At 39.5% G+C, this 25,990-nt stretch overlaps 1 protein-coding gene and 1 long non-coding RNA gene across 5 annotated transcripts in view; both read left to right on the forward strand.

Moving 5' to 3' along the window:
- The first annotated feature begins 395 nt into the window (after nucleotides 1-395).
- Nucleotides 396-25,990, forward strand: part of LOC118227070 — a 30,510-nt gene continuing 4,915 nt past the window's right edge. Inside the window, exons 1-5 of one of the 3 annotated variants that reach the window (XM_035417205.1) lie at nucleotides 16,596-16,968; nucleotides 17,073-19,581; nucleotides 23,502-23,556; nucleotides 24,032-24,226; nucleotides 24,922-24,954. In XM_035417205.1, the coding sequence (XP_035273096.1) occupies nucleotides 23,511-23,556; nucleotides 24,032-24,226; nucleotides 24,922-24,954 (274 nt within the window). In that variant the 5' untranslated portion in view covers nucleotides 16,596-16,968; nucleotides 17,073-19,581; nucleotides 23,502-23,510. Of the gene's footprint in view, nucleotides 600-2,821; nucleotides 2,874-3,334; nucleotides 3,530-16,595; nucleotides 19,582-23,501; nucleotides 23,557-24,031; nucleotides 24,227-24,921; nucleotides 24,955-25,990 lie in introns of those variants that run through there. The other 2 variants (XM_035417188.1, XM_035417196.1) reach the window with 2 other exon arrangements.
- Nucleotides 12,198-13,626, forward strand: LOC118227308. 2 transcript variants are annotated; one of them, XR_004765238.1, is made up of 4 exons: nucleotides 12,198-12,729; nucleotides 12,916-12,972; nucleotides 13,060-13,097; nucleotides 13,410-13,626. It is a non-coding gene; the product is annotated as an uncharacterized LOC118227308 (long non-coding RNA). The 2 variants fall into 2 exon arrangements; XR_004765233.1 differs by lacking the exon at nucleotides 12,198-12,729 and having other exon boundaries at nucleotides 12,742-12,972.

Raw genomic sequence — 25,990 nt, forward strand, 5'->3', positions numbered from 1 at the left:
CACTGAGCACGGATGCTCTTATGCAGGAACGTCCTGCTTCACACTCATACACATTCACGCCTGGGATCTGCCCAGTACAACCATAATCCTCAATTGTTGGCCACTGAGCAGCTCCACTAAATTATTCCATGTAACTATTTTGATGCTTGGTGGTGCAGTCAGACACTTTGACTCATGATGACTGGCTGTTGTAGATTAACTTGATTTTATTTTCCTTCATACAGAATGCTCACTATCTTCAGGGAAGGTACTGGGACAAAGGAGATTGATCTGGAAAAGAGGATCTGAAAGCAGCCCCAGTTCTTATCAGGGCAGACTACAGCACCCGGGATCAGGAAGAATGGAGAGAACCAGAGGAGAGAGGAGAGAGCCAGCTGCTTCAGATACTGATTTTCATCAAACCTTTTGGGAGAATCTTACCGGAGGAGAGACCTGCCTGCTTTAAATCCAGGGTTGTTTTCATCAAAGATTGAAGGTTTCTTTATCCGTATCCAGAAATAAATGTATTTTTCCGGCAGGAGATGCAGCTTTCCACAGGTGCAATGGACAACAGAGCAACACAATACAGCAATACAACACAAAAGACATCACAAGACAAGGTAAGAAAATAGGTGTAAGTAATTTAACAGGTAATAAAAACACATTATTGGGAGAAACTTACTAGAGGAGAAAGCCACCTGCTTCAAGCCTTTTTCATATAAAATGTTGCAGATATGTGCTTAAAAAACATGGATCTGGGACTACACAAGAATATTCTATATGAGGGCGATATAGCTCAGGAGGTAAGACCGATTGTCTGGCAGTCGGAGGGTTGCTGGTTCAAACCCCGCCCTGGGCATGTCGAAGTGTCCTTGAGCAAGACACCTAACCCCTAACCTATAACTGCTCTGGTGAATGAGAGGCATCAATTGTAAAACGCTTTGGATAAAAGCGCTATATAAATGCAGTCCATTTACCATTCCGACAAGACCAAACCAACAAAATATAAAAATAAAAAGACATACAGACAACACTAATGCTACAGGAAATCTAATTGAGAGAAGGAAAAATGAATTTTGATCAAATCAATCAAATTTTATTTGTATAGCGTATTTTACAACAGTTGTCACAATACGCTTTACAGACAACCCTAGCCTAAACCCCCACAGGAGCAAGCCTAAGGCAACAGTGGCAAGGAAAAACTCCCTGTGGCAGATGGGGAGAAACCTTGGAAGGAACCAGGCTCAAGCGAGAAACCCATCCTCCTCTGCTCGGCTCAGGGTGCCGACTGGTGACCAGCATGTCAGCCAGTTTATGCACAAGATATGATATGTGATGTGGCTCAGATGATGGGTGGGGCCGGGTGGCGGTGATGGGGAACAGCAGGTGGCAGCAGATGTGGGCAGGGTGGAGGCAATGACGAAGGAGGGGCTGGACCGCAGAGGTGGAGGAGACCAGACGACTCTCGAAGCACTCTCGAGGGTTGGGGCAAGAGCCCCGCTGGCAGCGTGGGGGAGAGGGTGGAAACGACAATTAGGGGATTTGCAATATAGCAGACAGTGAGTAAGGTGGCAGTGGTATGTATTGGGGGGACCCCGCCAGGAGTAGAATATGGCTGCATATCGACTAGGACAGGGATGGAGAGCAAATTAAATCTAAATGTTCCACTTAAACAGTAAAAGTATAATTATTATGCCAGTCCTCAAATATATATGAAAAGTGTTTTCCAGATGAAACAGAGAAATTCATATTTTTTGCACTTTTGCCATGTTGGAAGCGAATGGGCTGGATTAACATATTACTTATCACGCAGATTACGTATCACACAGAAGGATAATGCATGCGCTCATGCACAGAGGTTTTTATGGAAGAAGGTCCTTGCATAAGGACACATGAAGGTGAGCGGCGATAGTTGTACTTATTATAAAGCTATTTGTGTCATAATTATTTCTTTTTTCAATTTCATATGTGAGTGAACAACAGCATCCACATCATGTATTGCAGTTTTTTTTTTTTTTTTTTTTAACTACGTATCGGGACCCAGAATGGCTGGCAGGAGTGTTTGAGGTGTGTCCCAGAATGAGTCAGCATTTTGCTAGGCTGTGCTAGCATGTGTGTATGATGGGTCCCTAAAACTACCACCTCTTTATAATTTGGGGCCCAATATTAAAGAAGTATTCATAATTTGGGTCCCAATAAAACGCTTAAGTTGGAATTTCTTGTTTTGTATGTGGAAAGAATCAGAGGCCAACTCCATGAAGCAAATATGCTAATTGCTTTGTCTACTTTGGTTAGGCCTCTATTGTTTGTTTATGCCATTATTAGTAAGATTCTTTCCATGGCAATTCATTTTTTAATTTAATGTAGTGAACAACATTATCAACACCCTCTATTTCAGTGTATTTTAAACTACACATCAGAACTAAGAATAGCTGGCTTTTGAGGATGGTGCCGGAATGAGTCGGCAGTCTGCTAGGCTGTTGTAGCGTAGGTGTTTGATGGGTCCCTAAAACTACTACATATTTTTAGCCTTAGTTCCTAGATTGTAAGTTCATGTGATTTTTTATGATCATAGCTAAATATTTTATTAGAAACTCCAAATAAAGAACCCAAACTTTTTTTGTGTGTCCACTTTCAAGTATTTTGATTACACCAGGCTATGTATACATTGTGTGTGATAAGACAGCTTTTACATGTAATATAAATAAGAGCAAACATATTTTAAAAACTTGAATTTAATTGTAAGATGAACAAAACAAAATTAATGCCACAACATATGACTGTGCTGAGAGACAGCTTTGTGCTTTCACAAGACTAATTAAGTGTAAATTGTTTCTTGCAGAACAGGAATATGCTGGTTTGGTGCTGGTTGCCTTTTTTTTTTCATCTCATCGGTAATGTTTGATTTTTATCTTTAAGCACAATTCAGAGTGACTAGAATTATATGGATACCACGTATGCACATTTGTCTGTTTCAGTCAGAAGAAATATTCACTTAAATATTCAATTAATTATAGGATTCAGACTAATAGAGAGTTGATGTTTGACTACACAAGATCAGGTGGCCCAGCAGTATGTCTCCCCCAAAGTAAAAATGAATCTTACGCCTATGCTATTGATTCTATAATTTCCATTTAGACCATAACATCTGATATAATTGTGTTATACAGTCACCTCTAAAATGGCAGGCATCCTTGATAATAAAAAGGAACAAGAAAGGCTGCAGGTTGCATGTGAACTGCATTTTATGCACAAAAACATGGGAGACAAAATCTTTCATTGAAATAAAATGGCTGAGAAAACATCTTTGTAACAATAATGTGTTTGTGTGTTCATTTTTTTTGCTCTATTTCAGGAGCAACACCTGAGATCTGTAAAAAGCAATCGCTGTGTGATGGTCCTGAATGTTTCGAAATGAGGGGGTCACCAGAATCAGCTTGCACCTCCACCAATCAAACACATCTCTGCAGAATTGACAGAAGCTGCATTGAGTATAATTGTGATGCAGATTTAAGCTGCAAATGTAATGGACGTCCATTTGAACTGGCAGGTGAGATATCAATCTGATACCAGCCATGCTTTTCCATTCTGTTGGGCTTAGAGGCTGTATCATTTCTGTTCTTTTTACTGGAACTCGTCTGTTAATGGATGCTGGTAATGAAAACATTTCTTAGTGGCAAATGTGCCTTTATTGTTCTTTCATTTTGGTTGGGATTCTATTAAAATGTGTCCTTAACTTTGTGGAACAATTTAAAGAAAGTTTATTTTTATTTATTTATTTGTTTGGCTAGTTCAGCAATCAAAAGAAACTTCCCAATAAGAGTTTACGAAGAAAAGATATACATTCTTGCATTTAATTGGCAGTCATTGGCCATTAAGAACAACTGTTGATTGAATCCCAGCCTTTGTTTTTTTTTTCTCCAAAATTAGCTTCATATACAGCCCATATTCCCCATTGAAATAGCACATATTCCCAATATACCCAATATAATATCCTGTTTTTTGTCTTTTTTCCCAGACTTAACCAAATGCCCTGTAAAAGATGAAGAGAGTAAGTGAAGATATTATACGATCACCAAAATGATACACAGATCCACTGCACACATCCACACAATAGCATAAAATAATATGCAACACTTTTCCTATTATACTAATTCACGGCAAAATGTTTCAACAATTCATTTCTGTTTTATGTATAAAATAAATTACCAGAGTCATTTTCCTAATGCTGCATTTAAAACAAAAAAACATTCTACAACTGGCACATTCCTTCACAACATATGAACAAAAGTTTAATTCATAACGTGGAACTGAAAAGATGAAACACCTAGAACCACCAGGTCTATTTTGCCCTACAGTTGAAATGCCAAAGAACTTAACTGATTATAACTGTTGCAGGCATTTCCATGGAAAATGAGGTCCACCCTGAGGAAACCAAGCGCTATGAAGGTAATACATTCACATCTATACTTTACAAAGGGTGAACAATATTTTAAAAAGATGTGTGATTTGTTCTCACAACCTTTGTGCTGTATCAAAACTGCGGTGGGTATGCGGAGGACTGGTACAAGAACCATACAGTGCTTGTTAATTTTTCATAAACAGTGCTTAAATAAACAACAATCTTGACATTTTTCTGTAAACAGACAAATTTAATAGATTTGCTTTTTTATTGCAGACTACGGGGGGTAGGGGGCAGTGGGAATTGTGCAGAAATCTGGTGCCAGAGTGATGCACTGGTTGCCTGCTTTGGAATATCAGGTGATGAACATTTAGTCAAGGGGAAGAGTCATGTGCAACAGAGCAAAGCAGTTGCTCTTGTGCAGAGCAGCATACAGTAACCAAAAGTGCAGATCTTTTTGCTGGGAAAGGTCAACAGTTTGAAAATGCCAAACTCTAAGTACCAACTGGTCTCACTCACGCCACACCTGCTCAAACTCAATTGGCTAAACTTTTCAATTATCTGTCAGAGCATAAAAGAGACCTCCGGTGACCTGTTTGTTTTGGAAAACAATGGAGCAACACGCAGCACAGAGAGGTAGAGGTAGAGGAGGAGGTGTACGTGTATGAGGTGGATGAGGTGGACGAAGAAGAGGGAGACGAGCTAATATTTCAAATGAAATACGTGCAACTTTGGTTGATCACATATTTGTTTGAATTTATGGGCATTCAGTCCAGCCATAGTAGTATATCAGATAAAGTTTTCCACAGTTTGGGGTGTGCAATGAAACTCAACCGGCCTTGAGGATTTAGAAGATTTACGTAGTCTGCTGGACCCCTGCATGTTTTTAATATTGGATCAAGGACAGTAGAGTTAGTTTTGAGACTAAAACGTTCACCTGCACTGCCAGGGAGGTACGATTCTCACCCTTCATCGCAACGTTGCTGAAGCTCTGCAGAGCTGGTGGGGGATTGCTGATGACAGCAGGTTTCAGAGTCAGGACCTGGACCCTCACTTCTGAACTGTGCTTTGTGTCACTGTGCAGCTGAAAGGGAGGTTACACCTACCGGGACACTGGTCATTTTTACTCCCACAGCAACAAAGTCAGCAAAAATACTGAGATTACTATCGCTGTAATGTCAATGAGCGACAGGCCTTAAACCTGTAGAAACAAATTAATGAAACAGATCAACAACATTCATTTTCCAACCCTAAATCAGCATCACTGAACCAGCACTCCTGTATAACTGCACATGCAATATATGAGCGAAGCTGCAGCAGGTCTTTAGTCCTGATTCTTACAGACATTCTCACCTGAGCTCTTTGCTGCTATGTGGTAGACGTCAGTTTGTTTCTCTCCAGTGTCGGGGTTGGTATAGCACAGGTGGAGATTGCGTGACTTCCAGCCCGATGCTGGCTCAAGGACAGTGCTGATGCTGTACAGTTCATCCTCTCCCTGGGTGATGTTAGTCTGACTGCGCTCAGTCACAGTCGAATCATTCTCATTGGTCCAGAAAGCGGACGGCTGGGGGAACCATCCAGAGGAGTTGAAAACAGTTATGTGTAAACTGCTACTGTAAAGCAACCACATCAGATTACTGGAAATAAAGTCAGTTAGTTTCTGGCATTCAGTATTAGTAAATGGACAAATGAACAGATCTGGGCATGTACGCTTTTGCACCGTGTTTGGGTTACGAGGTGATCTGAGGAGATCTGTGGAGAAACCTCAGAATAATCAGTGAACAGTGATTGAATAATATTACAAACGGGGGCAAAGGGGCCTTACACAAGAATAAAAATAATTACGCGGACAGTGGCACTTCAAAAGGACTGGAGCGAGACATAAAAAGAGCAGGAGACTTTGAGGGACTAAGTCATGCATACACAAGGCATGCAACTCCAGAATGAGACTCCAAACAAGGGAAGTGGGACAACTTAAACACAAAAGACAAACAAGACACAGGTGGGGAAAAATTACAAAAACAAAGGTTCAATAATGAGTTCAAGAAAAGAAACATTGCAGTCTTATGCTGCTCCCTGGGGGAAAACAGGAACCATGACCGTTTGATGGAATAAAAATAATACTCTATATGCACGCTGCACACTTACTTACATATTTGCATACTTACATACAGGCTTTCGTGTATGTGGTGTTAAGACAATCGGATGGTCTATGACTGAGCATAGCGTACCAGCCACAGAAAGCTAGACCCGGCCTTCACTCCACACCAGTTCAGGCAGATGCTCTCTGGTGCCGCCATGTCTTCAAACAAAGAAGTGATGGAGATAACCTGTCTCTTGCTGGTAAGGACCAGTGACTTTTGGCTTGGGGATAACAGTTATGAAGCTCTGCATTAAATAAGAAGGTCAAAAAGTATGATCTCATAAATACTAATCTTACAAGTGGCTAGACAATGATGCAATGATGATTTATTATGGTTCTCCGTCACTTGAACTAATGCCAAGTGACTGTTTTGCCAGTTTCCCGCTGACAGCCCAACTTCCACGCACTGTTATGGAACGCTTGTAGTGGCGAGCGAGATGGTTACCATGGCACTTGCTCCGGCTATTCTCCAGGGTTAATGCTCTGTGTAAAGATGGCTTAAGACATAAAAAAAGACAAGATGGAGAACAGAAAGATAAAAGGGGGAGCTGAAAAAGCCAGAATAAAAAAAAAAAAGCTTTACAAGAATACGCAGCCAAATGTGCCAAACTTAGCAACTTGTTCATGATTAAAACAAGCTCGCAGCTTGAGAGTGAAGGTAGGCTACAGAACAAGCACCAGAAATTGATGGTGACGATGAGACGGGTATCTTAGGCTACAGTGCCAAGACGCCAGATGGACAAAACAAAATATAACGTATAACGTTGCCTACAAACCACAATTCAAGTTTAGTGTCAAAACATTGTGTGGCGTTATGGCATAACGTATAGCCTACGTAAGGAATAAACCACGACGGGCTGTCCCGTTATTGGTCAAAATATGGTACGACGGGGGTGGTGATGCGGCCAAGGCGAAGCCGAGGGTCGCTTAACCAGCCCCGAAGTAGGCTACATTATTTTCCAATAACGGGACAGCCCGGAAGGGTCTATTCCACTTATACAGCGGGTTACCAACAATGATTATATATGGTTACTTTTATATTTATTGATTTTCATCGATTTAATCAGCTGAAAGTGAAATATTCTTCCGCAGGCATTTGGGCATATCATTTTACCGTTGTCAAGCAAAACTCTGGTTGGTAGTTCTATTTGCACCGTTGTTAAGCAAAAACCTGTGGTCGTTAATTCTATGAAAGCAATGATTCTATCAAGAAAAAATAGTTCCTTCTTGTTTTATACCATACAATTAGCATAAATTTTGGTCATTTTTGTCATTACATTAATTAATAAAACTGCATGAAACCATGAGTCAATCAAATTAATCTCCCTAGCACTGTCTTGCTTTTTCAATGGTGTGGTCGTGCAGTGTAGACATAACGTCTTCCTAAAACCCCTGTGAAACAGGTTTTGAATGCCAGCTAGCTTTAAGATAGTTCCGCCGTCACTTGTCACCTAGCCAATATTAAAATTCTTGGTTTTAGGTCAGAATGGTCTCAGGGCATGTTTGTTATCCCGGCTAGCTAGTTAGCTAACTACTGAATTGTATTCAAAACAGCGGTTAGGCTACTATGAACGCAATCGTTCACAAACATATGGATGAAAATTCCTCCTGTAGCCAGGAGTTAAATGCGGAACGCCTATTCTACTGTCCAAATAAGGGACAATTCCGATTTGCGGGGTGGTTGGAAACCGTAAATAAAGCTAGCAACAGTAACTAGAAATGTGATTCATCGATTGTGAAATTGGACATTGAAAAGGGGAGGGGATGTAACAATTCAAAAGCGAAAGAATACTGTTGCTGTTTAAATGTTGTTTTTGAATGCTGGATTTTGTAACGCATTGATTTTCGAACTGTTAAAAGGCCAAGGTGTCCCTTTACTGAGAAATAATGCCCACCCTTGGACCAATCAGAATCGAGTATTCAGCCAAGCCGTTGTACAAGATACAAATAAGTGCTTTGTTAAATGCACCTGTGTGAGACGCTTTGTTGTCTATTGTAGTCTCTAAACCAGTAGACCAGTAGACCAGTTTGCTGCTGGCGGTGAAGAAGAGGGAGTACCAAGTGCCAGCCATGAGCCCATAACTCCAGAGTGGGCAGGTAGGATTGCTCAAGTCCCCTCTCCCTACAAAACAAAAGTGTTCTGATCGTTTTTAACGATTTTCATTCCAATCAATTAATGCTGCCTTAATTGAGTCCAATTACTCATTCAGCCATATGCGTTTAACTGCATTGAAGCACAGAATATAAGAAAATTTTTATTTAGACAATGCGGGTCACCATAGACGTCGGGTCACCATTGTGCACAAACCTGCATCCCTAATTCAGCAAATAATTTAACTAATTATATAATCAAGATCTGAGGCTGGAATGAAAACCTGCATACACACGGCCCTCCATGGCACGAGTTTGACACCACTGACCTAGTGTATGGGAGGCATAATCTACAAGTTTTTAAACTGCGGGCGAGAATCTGGAGTACCCAGAGGAAGGCCACATGGACCCGAGGAGAACATGCAGGCTCCACACGGAGAGGCTCCGGCTGGGATTCGGACCTGGGACCTTCATGGTGAAGGGTTACTGTGCTATTTATTTATTCATTTATTTATTTATTTATCCAGAAATAAATGTATTTTTCCGGTGAGAGATGCAGCTTTCCACAGGTACAATGGACAACAGAGCAACACAATACAGCAATACAACACAAAAGACTTCACAAGACAAGGTAAGAAAATAGGTGTAAGTAATTTAAAAGGTAATAAAAACACATTATTGGGAGAAACTTACTAGAGGAGAAAGCCACCTGCTTCAAGCCTTTTTCATATAAAATGTTGCAGATATGTGCTTAAAAAATATGGATCTGGGACTACACAAGAATATTCCAACAAGACCAAACCAACAAAATATAAAAATAAAAAAACATTTATTTTTAAAAAAGATATACAGACAACACTAATGCTACAGGAAATCTAATGGAGAGAAGGAAAAATGAATTTTGATCAAATTAAATCAAAATGTACCACTTAAACAGTAAAAGTATAATTATTATGCCAGTCCTCAAATATATATGAAAAGTGTGTTCCAGATGAAACAGAGAAATTCATATTTTTTGCACTTTTGCCATGTTGGAAGCGAATGGGCTGGATTAACATATTACGTATCACGCAGATTACGTATCACACAGAAGGATAACGCATGCGCTCATGCACAGAGGGTTGTGCGGAAGGTCCGTAAGGACACGTAAAGGTGAGCGGCGCTAGTTGCACTTATTATAAAGCTATTGTGTAGTTATTTCTTTTTTCACTTCCATATTTGAGTGAACAACAGCATCGTCATCCTCTATTGTAGTGTTTTTTTAAACTGTGCATCGGGACCCAAGTGAGTGGTGAGTCTCCTAACGAGTCGGCAGTCAGCTAGGCTATGTTAGCCTGTGTGTCTGATGGGTCCCTTAAACTACTACTTCTAATTCTGGTTCTAATATTAGAAGTATTTATAATTTGGGTCCCAGTATTAGAGAAGTATTTTTAATTTGGATCCCGATATTTAAAAGCTTAAGTTGGTGTTTCATGTTCCGTACGTGGAAAGAATCGGAGGTCTGACCGGGAAGCTAATGCTAATTGCTTTGTCTTCTACGGTTAGGCCGCAGCTTTTTGTTTATACAGTTATTGATAAGATTCTGTCCATGACACTTCATTTTTTAATGTAATTCCTTTTTCACTTCCATATTTGAACAACAGCATCGTCATCCTCTATTGCAGTATTTTTTAAACTACGCATCAGACCCAAAATGGCCGGCAGGAGTGTTTGAGGGTGGTGCCGGAAGGAGTCGACGGTCTGCTAGGTCATTGTAGCATATATGTTTGATGGGTCCCTAAAACTACTACGTATTTCTAATTTTGGTTCCTAGATTGTACGTTCATGTAATTCTTTATGATCATAGCTAAATGTTTTATTAGCAACTCCAAATAAAAAACCAAACTTTTTTTGTGTCCAGTTTCAAGTATGTTGATTACACCAGGCTATGTATTCATTGTGTGCAATAAGATAGCTTGAGCTTTTACATGTAATATAAAAACACACATTTACAGAACTTATACTTAATTGTAAGATGAACAAAAGAAAATTAATGCCACAACATATGACTGTGCTGAAAGACAGCTTTGCACTTTCACACGATTAAATAAGCGCAAATTTTCTCTTGCAGATGAGGAAGATGCTGATTTTTTGCCTTCTCTTGCTAATTTCTTCTCAACACATCGGTAAGGTTTGATTTTTTCTTTAAGTAATATTCAGTGGCTGGAGTTATATTGAAACCATGTAAGAACATTTTCTCATTTCAGTCAGATGAAATGTTTTCAATTTTTAATCCATTCTCTGATTCAGAGTAAAAGAGGCTTGATGTTTGACTACATGAGACCAGGTGGTCCAGCGGTGTGTCTCCCCAAAAGTTAAAAAATGAATCTTATGCCTATGGAATTGATTCTGTTATTTCCATTTACACCATAACATCTGACATAATTGTGTCATACAGTCACCTCCAAAACTGCAGGCACCCATGATAAAAGGGAGCAAAAAGGCTGTATAAAATAACACAGGTTGTACTCAACGTGTTATGCTCAAAAACACAGGAAAGAACATATTTAATTCAAATAAAATTGTTGAGAAATAATGTGTGTGTGTGGGAACTCTATTTCAGGTGCAGAAGCTGTGTACTGTATAAAGGAATTGCCCTGCAATGTCACTGAGTGCTTTAAAATTAGGGACTCAAAAAACACCGTTTGCAGCTCCATCCAGCAAACAGAACACTGTAGTATCAGTGGAACCCGCATCAAACTGGAATGTGAGGCACAATTAACATGCTTCTGCAATGAAGAAGGTTCGTTTGGACTGGATGGTAAGAGCCTACAAGTCTGATGCTTGCTGTTCGTAAGAATGGGCTGAGAAGCCATTTCATTTCATTTCTATACTTGTTACTGGAACTCCTGTGTTAAGGACTGCTGGTAATCAAAACATTTCTTATTGGCAAATGTGTCTTTATTGTTTTTTTATTTTTTATTTTTGGTTGGGATTCAATTAACTTCAATAAAATTCAATTAATTGTCCTCAACGGTTTTTTTTTAACAATCAAAAGAAACTTGCCATTTCTGAGTTTATGAAGAAAAGGTATGAATTATTTTTAATTGGCAGTTATTGGTCATTAAGAACAACCGTTCATTAAATCCCAGCCTTTGTTTGTTTTTTCTCTCACAATGACCAAAATTATCTGCACATACAGCCCAGATTCCCCTTAGAAATGGCACATATTCCCAATATTCTCAGTATAATGTCCTGTCTTTTTTCTCTTTCTCCCAGAGTTTCCTGAAATCCCTGTAAAAGATCAAAGTAGTAAGTGAAAGCAATTTTCATTCACTAAAATGATACACAAATCCACGCAATAGCATAAGAATAATACATGCAACACATTTCCTATTCTACAAATTTATGGCAAAATGTTTCAACACTTCATTTATGTTTTGTATATAAAACACCACCAGGTCTACGTTGACCTACAGCTGAAATGCCAAAGAACTAAACTGATCATATTCAAACTGTTGCAGGCATTTCCATGGAAAATGAGGTCCATCCTGAGGAAACCAAGCGCTATGAAGGTAATGTATTCATATCTATACTTTACAAAGGATGAACAATATAAAACATGTGATTTATTCTCACAACCTTTGTGCTGTATCAAAACTGCGGTGGGTATGCCAGTATTAGAGGTCTTTATATGTATGGCTTAACTTTTCATTTACTCTGTATATTCACTACTCAATGTCCTCTAGTGAATGGTAGATATACACACTTCTCACATGCAATGCCCCCTCCCCCAACCCAAACACACACACACACACTGACTCCAGGAAGGAGTTCAGGGCCTCATTGTTCACTTGGGATTCAGGAATCCTCTGATTGGCCAAAGGTCTCCCAGCATCAGCTGCTCCAGTCGCTTAGGCTGTGTCCCACATGACTCACTTGTTCCCCTATGTAGTGGAAAATACGTAGTACACTAGATAGGGAGTGAGCGGCAGGACAGCACTATATAGGGAGTCATTTTGGACGCAGCCTTAGTGTTCCAGCGCAGTATCTCAGTGAGTGGACTGCATGGTGGAAAGGAACATTCAGAGGATGTGCATGCTGGTTTTTGCTTCTGACAGAGGAGCTTGCAGGGGTGAGGCAGGCCACTAAATTTAAATTCATCACACCAAATTTGGGTGAAAAATACAGAAAGAAAAATGTGATTTTCCCTTTACAGTAACAGATTGCAATAAATCATAAGTATGTGTTTAGGTGACAGCCCTCTGTCTCCTGTTTAAAAATATGTGGACGTGTCATTGTTTGGTTCAATATTTCACAGAACAACCAACAACACCAGTGCCAAAGGGGAACAACAGCCCCAGGATCAAATCATTTGGTGAACATTTGGATTTTTAATGCATTTGTTGCCTTGCAGCAAGAAGTGTCTCTGTACACATCTCATGACTAACTATTGTGTTTTCAGGTCTGCTGGTGCTCCTGGTGCTGCCTTTTGTTACACAGGTAAGTAAACTGAAAACTCAATTCTGTGTTGCAGCAGAACCAAATTGGCAAGTGTCAATGACCAGAGCTTTTTTAATTCTTTTTTTTTTAACATTTATACAAAACATTGTCAAGTACAAGAGTGTATGTAACAAGCAAAGAAAGGGGAAAAGTACAGTAAAAACAAAATTTAAAAATTAATTTAAAATGAAACATGCATTTTTCTCACATTGCAGACTAAGTTTGGCAGACAGTGTTTGAAAAATAATGGCATTCCATACAATAGAAATATAGTTTCTGGAGTCTCTACATGAATGTGTCCGGGTTCTGCAGGTGAACCTGATTTTGGATCTGATGACCTGGTTGCTGATTACACTCATCTGAGTTCACCTGGTCGCCGGGTGGATAAAGCTGGAAGACTGCAAACCTGAACTGCTTTTGACTCTCCCTATTGCTTCTTTAGCTGGTTTGCTTGTTTTAGAAATTTAAGCTGCTTTCTTTTGCATTAGTGTACCTTTTTAGTCAATAAATAAATAGCATCAGCACCTGTTGCAGTCCCATTTTTTTTTAAAAAGCCTTAAAAGCCATATGTAATATAAAAAAGTACATCCCATATCAAGAGCTGAAGTCTATTTAAAAACACGATTTTCACACTTCTTCATCGCAAAGCTGCTCAAAGACCTGGACCCTCTGTTACGAAATGAAATATACCTGCGTTGCGATAACCAGGCGTACAATATCAGACGTAACACTAAGCCACTTAATCAACAACCACAACCCGAAAGGAGTACCAGTGAAGCAGTATTATAGAAAAGATTAAGTGTATATTTATTAATGTACACATTTAATGATTAGTTCTCTCTATAACTAAAGTCCTTTAAAATATAGTAGTATGCTGCGAGGCCTCACCGGGCAGCCAGCTAGCAGTTCCAGACCCTCGAAGATGACAGGGGAGGTCTTCTCCTCGGAGTTCCCAAATTAATTACTACTAGTAATAATAATAATTCATTATAATAGTTAACTAACAACTATGCGGTCAAACAAAGTAACGCATTAACAAAGCTGTAATTAACAATGTCGTAAAGGGAACTGATGACATTCAGATGGCAACAGCTATATATAGTCCGGCATCTCTTGAAAGCTTCTCCTCGGCGACGGTAGTCAAATTTGTAAACATGTGTCTCTCCAGTGACGTTGCCTAGCGATGTCCTCATCGCGTCACGTAGACAGCAGGATTCCCCTGGAAACCACATGTCTCGCTCCAGCAGGGCCGTGACGTCATCAACACTTAAAGGGGGCACACAAAGAGACACGGTAGCACGCAAAACCAAAAGGAAAAAGGAAGCAGTGCTAATACAAAGTAGAGGGACGTAACACCTCACTTTAACTTTCTTCTGAACTGTGCTTTGTGTCACTGTGCAGCTGAAAGGGTTTACACCTACCTTCACTGGGACACTGGTCATTTTTATAAAAATACTGAGATTACTATCGCTGTAATGTGAATGAGAAGCAGGCCTTGAGCTGAACCTGTAGAAACAAATAAATAAAACGGACCAACAACATTCATTTTCCAACCCTAAATCAGCATCACTGAACCAGCACTCCTGTATAACTGCACATGCAGTATATGAGCAAAGCTGCAGCAGGTCTTTAGTCCTGATTCTTACAGACATTCTCACCTGAGCTCTTTGCTGCATTGGAGTAGACAGACAGTTTGTCAGTTTGTTTCTCTCCAGTGTCGGGGTTGGTGTAGCACAGGTGGAGATTGCGTGACTTCCAGCCCGATGCTGGCTCAAGGACAGTGCTGATGCTGTACAGTTCATCCTCTCCCTGGGTGAGGACGCCTCAGGACGCCTAGCACCTCCCCCTCTTCGCACCTGCACCTCCAGATCTCCTGTCTGTTCTGGCCCCACGATGGTGGAATGACCTCCCTGTGGAGGTCAGAACAGCTGAGACACTGACCCATTTCAAACGACGACTGAAGACTCACCTCTTCAGACTGCACCTCTCCCCCTCCCTCCCTTCCCCCCTGTAAATGACTAAACTTAGGGTTGTAACTAGGCAGCTGTTTCGTAGGTGACTAGGTGCATTAACTGTCTTAACGACTACTTGTATTTTTTCCATAGATTGCGTTGTTGCCGTTCTCGTTGTTAGTGTTAATCAGTTTAACCATCAGGGTCCAAGTTGAACTATGCGGTTGTTCCCTGCACTTGGACCGGTACTTCTCTCTAGGGGTTTCGTCATACTTGTTCCTGGTTATGGTTATACACTTTGTTGTACGTCGCTCTGGATAAGAGCGTCTGCCAAATGCCTGTAATGTAATGTAATGGGTGATGTTAGCCTGACTGCGCTCAGTCACAGTCGAATCATTCTCATTGGTCCAGAAGGCGGACGGCTGGGGGAACCATCCAGAGGAGTTGAAAACAGTTATGTGTAAACTGCTACTGTAAAGCAACCACATCGGATTACCGGAAATATAGTCAGTTAGTTTCTGGCATTCAGTATTAGTAAATGGACAAATGAACAGATCTGGGCATGTACGCTTTTGCACCGTGTTTGGGTTACGAGGTGATCTGAGGAGATCTGTGGAGAAACCTCAGAATAATCAGTGAACAGTGATTGAATAATATTACAAACGGGGGCAAAGGGGCCTTACACAAGAATAAAAATAATTACGCGGACAGTGACACTTCTAATTAGCTTGACCCAGGGCAGGTGTGGCTGCTTAAACCAGCCATCCCCACACCACAGATTCTATCAAGAAAAAATAGTTCCTTCTCGTTTTATATCATACAATTAGCACCAATTTTGGTCATTTTTGTCATTACATTATTTAATAAAACTGCATGAAACCATAAGTCAATCAAATTCATCTCCCTAGCACTGTCTTGCTTTTTCAATGGTGTGGTCGCGCAGTGTAGACATAACGTCTTTCTAAAACCCCCATGAAACGGGTTTTGAATGCCAGCTAGCTTTAAGATAGCTTTTATATTTAGTGCAAACCGCTACAGATTATTACTGTTTTAACCAAGATCTGGCCATTGCTAGTTCTACATATACTTCTTTTGTTAATAATATACTCCATCTTGGTGGCGATGGTTGGTGATCTTAAATGCATTTCCTTCTCACAGCATGAACATTTCCTGCAATTGTAAACAAATATGAAAATATCTCCAAAAGACTCTTGTTGGACTCTTTCTAAAACCCCCGTGAAACGGGTTTTGAATGCCAGCTAGCTTTAAGATTAAATATTAAAATTCTTGGTTTTCGGTCAGAATGGTCTCACGTCACGCTTGTTACCCCGACTAGCTAGCTAGCTAACTATTGAATTGTATTCAAAACAGCGGTTAGGCTACTATAAACGCAATCGTTCACAAACATATGGATGAAAATGCGTCCCGTAGCCAGGAGTTAAATGCGGAACGCCTATATCAAATAAGGGACGATTCCGATTTGCGGGGTGGTTGGCAACCGTAAATAAAGCTAGCAACAGTAACTAGAAATGTCATTCAATGTTGCCATCAATTGTGAAAATGGACATTGAAAAGGGGAGGGGATGTAACAACAATTCAAAAGAGAAAGAATACTGTTGGTGTTTATATGTTGTTTTTGAATGCTGGATTTTGTAACGCATTGATTTTAGAACTGTTAGAAGGCCGAGGTGTCCCTTTACTGAGAAATAATGCCCACCCTTGGACCAATCAGAATCGAGTATTCAGCCAAGCCATTGTACAAGATACAAATAAGTGCTTTGTTAAATGCACCTGTGTGAGACACTTTGTTGTCTATTGTAGTCTCTAAACCAGTAGACCAGTAGACCAGTTTGCTGCTGGCGGTGAAGAAGAGGCAGTACCAAGTGCCAGCCATGAGCCCATAACTCCAGAGTGGGCAGGTAGGATTGCTCACTGTTAAAAACGATCAGAACACTTTTGTTTTGTAGGGAGGGGGGACTTGTGCTGAAAATTATAACAATTAAATTTTTTAAATTTGATTTAGTGTCAGAGGCAGTGCCAGGACCCAGTAATGTGCCCAGAAAGATCCCTGCTGTGGAAGGCACAGGTAGAACTGTTGTATCACAGTGTGTGAACAATATAACATAATGAGCCTCATAGGCCTACTGAAGGAAGTGTAAAAGAGAGAGCAGAGTCTGCTTAGGGACTGATCACTGAGGCAACAACAGCTCAGCAGCAGCCCCCTGAGCCACAAGCTAAGAAAAAACACATGAAGGTGAGGCTGTTGATTACTTTGCTCACCCTCAGTCACAGGACATAGATATGTTTTTTTGTTATCATCCTCAACAAACACCAGAACTTCCTATACCAAAAGTTTTCAACAGCAAAGATGGAACCAACCGCAAGTGGTTGACTTACTGTGAAAAAAAAGTTTTTGGACTGCGGGCGAGAAGCTGGAGCACCCAGAGGAAGCCCACATGGACCCGAGGAGAACATGCAGGCTCCACACGGAGAGGCTCCGGCTGGGATTTGGACCTGGGACCTTCATGATGAAGGGTTACTGTGCTATCCACTGCCCCACCACGCCCGAGGTTCCATCTGGTCTGGAGTCAATGACGCTGTCCTCCTCCCAAAATTACGCACCGCAGACACTCAGACACTTTGATTCATGATGGCTGGCTGTTTTAGATTAACTTGATTTTACTTTCCTTCATTCAGAATGCCCACTATATTCAGTGAAGGTACTGGGACACAGGAGATTGATCTGGAAAAGAGGATCTGAAAGAAACCCCTGTTCTTAGCTGGGGAGACCGCAGAGCCCAGGATCAGGAAGAATGGAGAGAACCAGAGGAGAGAGGAGAGAGCCAGCTGCTTCAGATATCAAGCCATTTTCATTAAATATTGAATGTTTTTGGAGATACTAGAGGAGAGACCCGCCTGCTTTAAATCTGAGGTTGTTTCCATCAAAGGTTCAATGTTCCTTTATTCGTATCCAGGGAAGAATTTATCTTTCAGACAGGAGATGCAGCATTCCACCAGTACAATGGACATCAGAGCAACACAAAACAGCAATACAACACAAAATTCAGCACAAGAAAATCGGTGAAAGTCATTTAAAAAGTCATGAAAACACATCATTGGGAGAAACCTACCAGAGGAGAAAGCCACCCGTTTAAAATATGGAGCCATTTTCTTTAAGATTTTGGAAGATCATCAAACAAGGTTTCTTTACTTGAGCACAAGGATAAAAAAAAAATTATTCAGCACTCAAGAGTTTAAAATACAAACAGGCAAGTATCTTTTCAGCTGTTTTTACACAGATTGGCATTGTGCACACAAGTGCGGCAGTGGCCAAAAGCCGTTGCTGCTGCTGCTCCTGCTCCATTGCCTATTTAGTTTACACAATACCGTCTACCTATTTTTCTTCTCTGAGTTTTCGACAGGAAGTGGAGGGCTAACATGAAAAATATCATAAAAAGAATCCTCTTGGAATCTTACAATGTGTGAAGCTGCATAATTCCCAATCTGTGCACCTCTAGGAGTAAAAACCATTGACTTGGACAGATTGTAGTCAAATGTGAGTGAGTGTGTCAGACTTTAGTCGTCTTAAAGTCATCTAGTGCATGGGAGGCATAATCTACAAGTCTTTTGACTTATATACACATCCAGACAATAGCATAAAATAATATGCAACACTTTTCCTATTATACTTATTTAAGGCAAAATGTTTCAACACTTCATTTCTGTTTTTGCCCACCATCTTCAGTGAAGGGACTTCGTACAGAATGGACACAATCTTCAGTGAAAAGACTGGGACACAGAAGATTGTTCTAAAAAGATTTTATAGCAGCCTCAGATCCTATCAGGGGACATGGCAGCAGCCAGGATTAGGAAGAATGGAGAGAAAGAAAAGAGTGAAGAGAGAGTCACCTACTTCATATCTGGTATCATTTTCATCAAACATCTTTGGAGATACCTTCCAAACAGAGAGTTCCATCTGCTTTAAGCCTGGGGTCATTTTCTTCAAAGTACACAAGGAATCATTTTTATTTCAAATACAAGATTCAGTCTTCCAGAGGTAAAACGGACATCAGAACATCACAAAACAGCAATACAAAAGACATCACAATTAAAAGTCAGAAAATAGATAAAAGTCATAAAAAAGTCATAAAAACATTTTGGGGAATACTTGCTAGATGAGGAGATCCACCTGCTTAAAATCCGGAGCCATTTTTATGACACATGTTGAATGTTATGTCCATTTCAACAAGTTTCAAACAACAGAAAATGAAAATGAATAAACTTGTCATAAAAAATGGACACATAGACAACTCCGAAGCTACTGGAACAGTAGAGAAGCAAAGAAGAATTGTGATCGAATTAAATCTACAGGAATCTCCCGATCAAACAGTAAAAGTGCGATATTCAGTTGTCGTACCTTCCGTATTTGAAATGGGTTTCTTACGTTATGACGTACAGTGCGTGCGCCGTAGTATATAAAGGATTGCGCGGGAGTACAACATCCTTTCTCTTTTAAATACGACAGACAACAGGTGAGTACCGCTAGTTTTAATTATTTTCATTATTATTTTGATTTAATTATTTTTAATTATGTTTCACTCTGTTTCACTTTTATGTGTGTATCCTATGGTATAGACATGTGTACTGGAAGCTAAAGAAAATATAAAATGTCCTGAGGAGTTTTAGCGACAACAGCAGCAAAAGAAATGCTGTGTGATGCTCAGCTTTGCCATGCTAAGAACCATCGGCACGTGTTTGAGCTTCTCTCGCCACCATCTGAATTAAGGGACTTGAACACAACAAAAAACTTCATAGAAGGGGCACATTGTTGATAAAATTATGTTCTCAAATAAGAGTTTTTACTCTTTTACATCTTAAAATAAATTATACAATTTAAATTTTTTGTTGTGTTCAAGTCCCTTAATTCAGATGGTGGCGAGAAAAGCTCAAACACGTGGCGATGGTTCTTAGCATGGCAAAGCATAGCATCACACAGCATTTCTTTTGCTCTTGTTGTCGCTAAAACTCCTCAGTAACGAGTGAAATCTATTGACTGTTGTGCTTTTCTCATGTTCAGTACTAGTAGTTATACTTATTGGTGAGTCATGATTTTAAATCATGCGTAGTAATTGTTTGTATGTGGCTAGATAGAGAACAGGGCGAGGTAACATGAATGTAGAAACGTGGCATTTGCTGATAAGAAGGTTTTGCACGGTAGCCAAGTGAAGAAATATAGTTAGTAGAAATGGCACAGCGGTGAACTGGTGTAACTTTTTAATAAGATGAATATGATACGGTGCACAAGCAATAATTGAGAAGCAGTAGACAATTATTAGTGAGGGTAAAAACAGGTTGAAGAAATGTGTCCTTAGCTGGGCTTGAACCTAAGACTCCATGTTGCCAACACTGTAACCTTACCCACTAGACCACAAGCAGATTAGCAATTTAAACTGGAAATGTTTCAGAGTAAGAAGGTATGGGTATTTTGCCTGTGTATGCAAGTTTTTGATTGGGTGGTGAACTGGTGTAACTTTTTAATAAAAGGAATACATTTGCCGTCATGAAATGCATATGGGTGGCCGTGAGTGAGTTTTGGTAAAGCAAATATAAGCGTAAGAGAATGTTAGTGTAAAAAAGGAAATTATCTGCCTGAGGAGGAAGCAGGATTCAATCGTTCAACCGGAAGTTTAGCAGTCTGTCACTTTGTTAGGGCAGCACCATGACATAGCTATGCAATGCGTGAAATATCATTAGCAAACCTGTCCGTGGTTTTAAAGAACACAGGCCAGTAAGCACAGAAGAGCTCCCGTTGAATCCATATGGCTTTGCAATATTGTAGCCGGTTAATAACTGAACGTGCAGACGGTACGTCATAATGCAGTGTATATGTTCGGGGAACGGCTGGTAGATATGGTGCAAAAGCAATAATTGAGAAGTAGTAGACAATTATTAGTGAGGGTAAAAGCAGGTTAAAGAAAAGCATTCTTAGCTGGGCTTGACCCTAGGACCCTCTGATCCCAAGACTGGGACCTTACCCACTAGGCCACAGGCGGACTAGCTGTTTGTACTGAGAATGTTGTACTAGAGTAAAAAGGTATGGGTATTTTGCGTGTGTATGCAAGTTTTTCATTGGGTCGTGTAGGTGAAGATTTGGCGGGTGTCGGTAAAATGTCCAATGGGGAGACATGTTATTAGTGGGATAGGTGGCAGGAAAAATAAGAATGAGAAGAAGATGAAGAAGAAGAAGAAGAAGAAGAAGAAAGAGAAGAAGAAGAAGAAGAAGGAGAAAATGCAAAATCCCCTTAGTTTGGGGCTTTTTTGTGTGGACATGTGAAGTTGTTTATGAAATCTGTCTGTTGAAATGGGGTCAGAATGTACAGAATGTAATGTTTTTAATGGCTGAGTGTCTGTGGCTGTTGTGGTTATTTCTGTGGGGAACCCTGAAAAGTGCCAAACTCTCGGTGCTGTATAGGTATGGGGCATGCCCCCGCCAAGGCGTAACTTGGCGGGATGGCATACCTGCCATCCCAATTTCTGTTTATGGCATGCTGTGCTTCATTTCGCTCACGATTTATAGTATACCTTTCTCAGACTGCCAGACAGCACAGCTACATAAGGCCAGTGTCAGGCTCTGTCTGTGGGAGATAGTCGCTACGTATACATGGAGGTAGTTTGCAAAGTGTACCACACTTTGCTGTGCTGCTTAGAAATCAAAAGGAGTTGTATCTAAGAAAATATATGTGAAGGAGGGTTGAAGAGGCTGGGCTGGATCAAGGAATGGTAGCTGTCCCAATGGGGTTTTTGATCAGGACACAGGAGTCAGGAATCTTTGGTTTTCTGTTTATTGAACTTCCAGGTAGATAGGTAAATTAGGAAGAAGAATCATGCAATATACAATTATCACAATTCAATAACAACTATAACAATAACTATAAAATAAGAAGTATCATAATGATCTAAATAATAATCATTAATTGCTCAAAATAATCGTTAAAATAGGAAATTAGGATTTAAAATTAAAAATTTTAAAGAGTAAAAACTCTTATTTGAGAACATAATTTTATCAACAATGTGCCCCTTCTATGAAGTTTTTTTTTTTGTGTTCCAGTCCCTTAATTCAGATGGTGGCGAGAAAAGCTCAAACACGTGGCGATGGTTCTTCGCATGGCAAAGCTGAGCATTACACAGCATTTCTTTTGTTCCTGTTCTCGCTAAAACTCCTCAGGACATTTTATATTTTCTTTAGCTTCCAGTACATATGTCTATACCAATATATTATACCTATAATTACACACACAAACTGAAATCACAGTTAAAATAACAGGCACATGTAGGTTTTTATGATTACAATGCTCTGCGCTTCTCTACATTGCTAATTTGGTTTTCCTGTTTATGGGTCACAAAGTTTAGCAAAATAAGGAAGCCATACATTTGGCTTCTACAAGACAATAAATGCAACAAAAATCTCTTATTTAATTTCTGTGTTACATACCTTATTTTGCTCACGTGAAGGTGAGCGGCGCTAGTTGCACTTATTATAAAGCTATTTGTTTAGTTATTTCTTTTTTCACTTTCATATTTGAGTGAACAACAGCATCGTCATCCTCTATTGCAGTGTTTTTTTAAACTATGCGTAGGCTGGAGTGTTTGAGGTCAGTCTCCTAATGAGTCGGCAGTCAGCTAGGCTATGTTAGCCTGTGTGTCTGATGGGTCCCTTAAACTACTACATATTTCTAATTCTGGTCCCAATATTAGAGAAGTATTTATAATTTGGGTCCCAGTATTAGAGAAGTATTTTTAATTTGGATCCCGATATTTAAAAGCTTAAGTTTGCTTAAGGAGGCCTGACCGGGAAACTAATGCTAATTGCTTTGTCTCCTACGGTTAGGCCACAACTTTTTGTTTATACAGTTATTGATAAGATTCTGTCCATGGCACATCATTTTTTAATGTAATTCCTTTTTCACTTCCATATTTGAGTGAACAACAACATCGTCATCCTCTGTTCAAGTGTTTTTTACGCATCGGAACTCAAATTAGCTGGCATTTGAGGATGGTGCCGGAAGGAGCCGTCAGTCTGCTAGGTGATTGTAGCATATGTGTTTGAGTCCCTAAAACTACTACGTATTTCTAATTTTGGTTCCTAGATTGTACGTTCATGTAATTCTTTATGATCATAGCTAAATATTTTATTAGCAACTCCAAATAATGAACCCAAACTTTTTTGTGTCCAGTTTCAAGTACTTTGATTACACCAGGCTATGTATACATTGTGTGCGATAAGATAGCTTGAGCTTTTACATGTAATATAAAAACAAGCAGAGACATTTACAGAACTTATACTTAATTATATGATGAACAAAATAAAAAATTAATGCCACAACATATGACTGTGCTGAAAGACAGCTTTGTACTTTCACAAGATTAATTAAGCGCAAATTTTCTCTTGCAGAAGAAGAAGATGCTGATTTTTTGCCTTCTCTTGCTGATTTTTTCTCAACACATGGGTAAGGTTTGAGTTTTTCTTTAAGTGCAATTCAGAGTGACTAGAATTATACTGAAACCATATATTTGATATTTGTCCACTTCAGTCAAATTAAATATTTACTTCAATACTAAGTCCATTCTCTGATTCAGAGTAAAAGAGGCTTGATGTTTGACTACATGAGACAGGTAGTCCAGCGGTGTGTCTCCCCAAAAGTTAAAAAATGAATCTTATGCCTATGGAATTGATTCTGTTATTTCCATTTACACCATAACATCGGACATAATTGTGTCATACAGTCACCTCCAAAACTGCAGGCACCCATGATAAAAGGGAGCAAAAAGGCTGTATAAAATGGCACGAGTTGTCTGCAACATGTTATGCTCAAAAACATGAGAAAGAAAATCTTTCATTCAAATAAAATGGCTGAGAAAACATTTTTGTAAAAATATTTTGCATGTGCGTGTGTGCGTGCGCATATTTTTCCTCTATTTCAGAAGCAACACCTGAGATCTGTAAAAAGGAATGGCTGTGTGATGCTCCTGAATGTTTTGAAATAATGGGGTCTCCAGAACCAGCTTGCACCTCCACCAGTCACACAGATCTCTGCAGATTTAACAGAAGTTGCATTGAGTATAAATGCAAGGCAGCTTTAACCTGCCAATGTGAAGGAAGTCCAGTTAAATTGGCAGGTAGGATATCAATCTGATACCAACCTTACTTCCATTCTGTTGGGCTTAGAGGCTGTATCATTTCTGTTCTTTCCACTGGAACTCCTCTGTTAAGGGATGCTGGTAATCAGACGTGGGAAACCCGGCTTCAAAGAGTAAAAAGACTGACCATGTATTTGCTCCACCAACATGCACTAAACCAGCTGATTACAATAATTAGTTCTCCTATCATACTGAAGAGTTATGCTAATTAGAATCAGCTGGTTTAGTGCATGGTGCTGGAGAAAGTACATGGTCAGTCTTTTTACTCTTTGAAGCCGGGTTATCCACCTCTGCTGGTAATGAAAACATTTCTTACTGGTCTTTATTGTTCTTTCATTTTGGTTCGGATTCTATTAACATTTGTCCTTAACTTTGTGGAACAATTTAAAGCAAGTTTATTTTTATTTTTATTTTTTTAAATTTATTGTTTGGCTAATTCAGCAATCAAAAGAAACTTCCCAATCTGAGTCTATGAAGAAAAGGTATAAATTATTGCATTGGATTCGGCTGTCATTGGCCATTAAGAACAATTGTTGATTGAATCCCAGTCTTTGTTTGTTTTTTCTCTTACAATGACCAAAATTAGCTTCATATACAGCCCATATTCCCCATTGAAATGGCACATATTCCCAATTTACCCAATATAATATCCTGTTTTTTGTCTTTTTTCCCAGACTTAACCAAATGCCCTGGAAAACATGTAGAAAGTAAGTGAAGATATTCAATCATCAAAATGATACACACATCCACAAAATAGCATAAAATAATATGGAACACTTTTCCTATTATACTAATTTAAGGCAAAATATTTCAACACTTCATTTCTGTTTTATGAATAAAACAAATTAGACAAATTTAGACAAATTAGACAAAAGTGCCTCCTGCAGCAGAAGACTTAAAAGATAGAAACCCTCAGAGCTACGAGCGTCCAAAGATTCAATTAAGAGATAGATTTCTCCCCTTTCTTTGTAAACTGTTTTTTTTCTTTGTTAATTGTGGTTTTTGGTGTAGAACTCCATGGCTGGAATACTGAGCAGGCACATTTTTTAGATAGTTCTCAAAGCTGCTTCTTATCCTGTGCTAACTACTGCCCATCCTGAAGAGCACCTGGAACTTGCTTGCAGTGCCCTGAAAAAGTATTTGCCCCCTGCATGATTTCCTCTATTATTGCATATTTGGCACACTGAATGATTTCAGATATTTAGACAAAATGTAATGTTAGACAAAGGGAACCTGGGTAAACACAAAACACATTTTCTGATTTATAATTTAATTTATTTAATTTAAAAAGCAATAAAACACCATAACTTTGCCCCTTGAACTTAATAAGTGGTTGCACAACCTTTAGCAACAATAACTGCAATGAAGCGCTTCCCATAATTTGATAAGAGCCTTGCACATCACTGTGGAGGAATTTTTAAAAAATATATGTTTTTTGGGTTTTTCCTTTATTTGGACAGTGTAAAGAGACAGGAAGAATTAGGAGGAGAGAGAGGGAGAGACACGCAACAAAGATTGGCGGTTGGATTCGAACCGCCAACATTACTCATATTGTTCACACGGTTAGCACTCTACGGGCTGTGCCACTAGAGGCCCCACTATGAAGGAATTTAAGCCTGCAGGCTGCTATAATGCCTGGCTATGGCTGAATCTAATATATCATCCAGTGCAATTACTTGGTTGATTGAGTAAATACACATGGGTGAAATGGGTGTTTGATTACTTTTCTCATTCAAGAAATGA

This window comes from Anguilla anguilla, chromosome 1 (genome assembly GCF_013347855.1).
Source record: "Anguilla anguilla isolate fAngAng1 chromosome 1, fAngAng1.pri, whole genome shotgun sequence".
Lineage (NCBI taxonomy): Eukaryota > Metazoa > Chordata > Actinopteri > Anguilliformes > Anguillidae > Anguilla > Anguilla anguilla.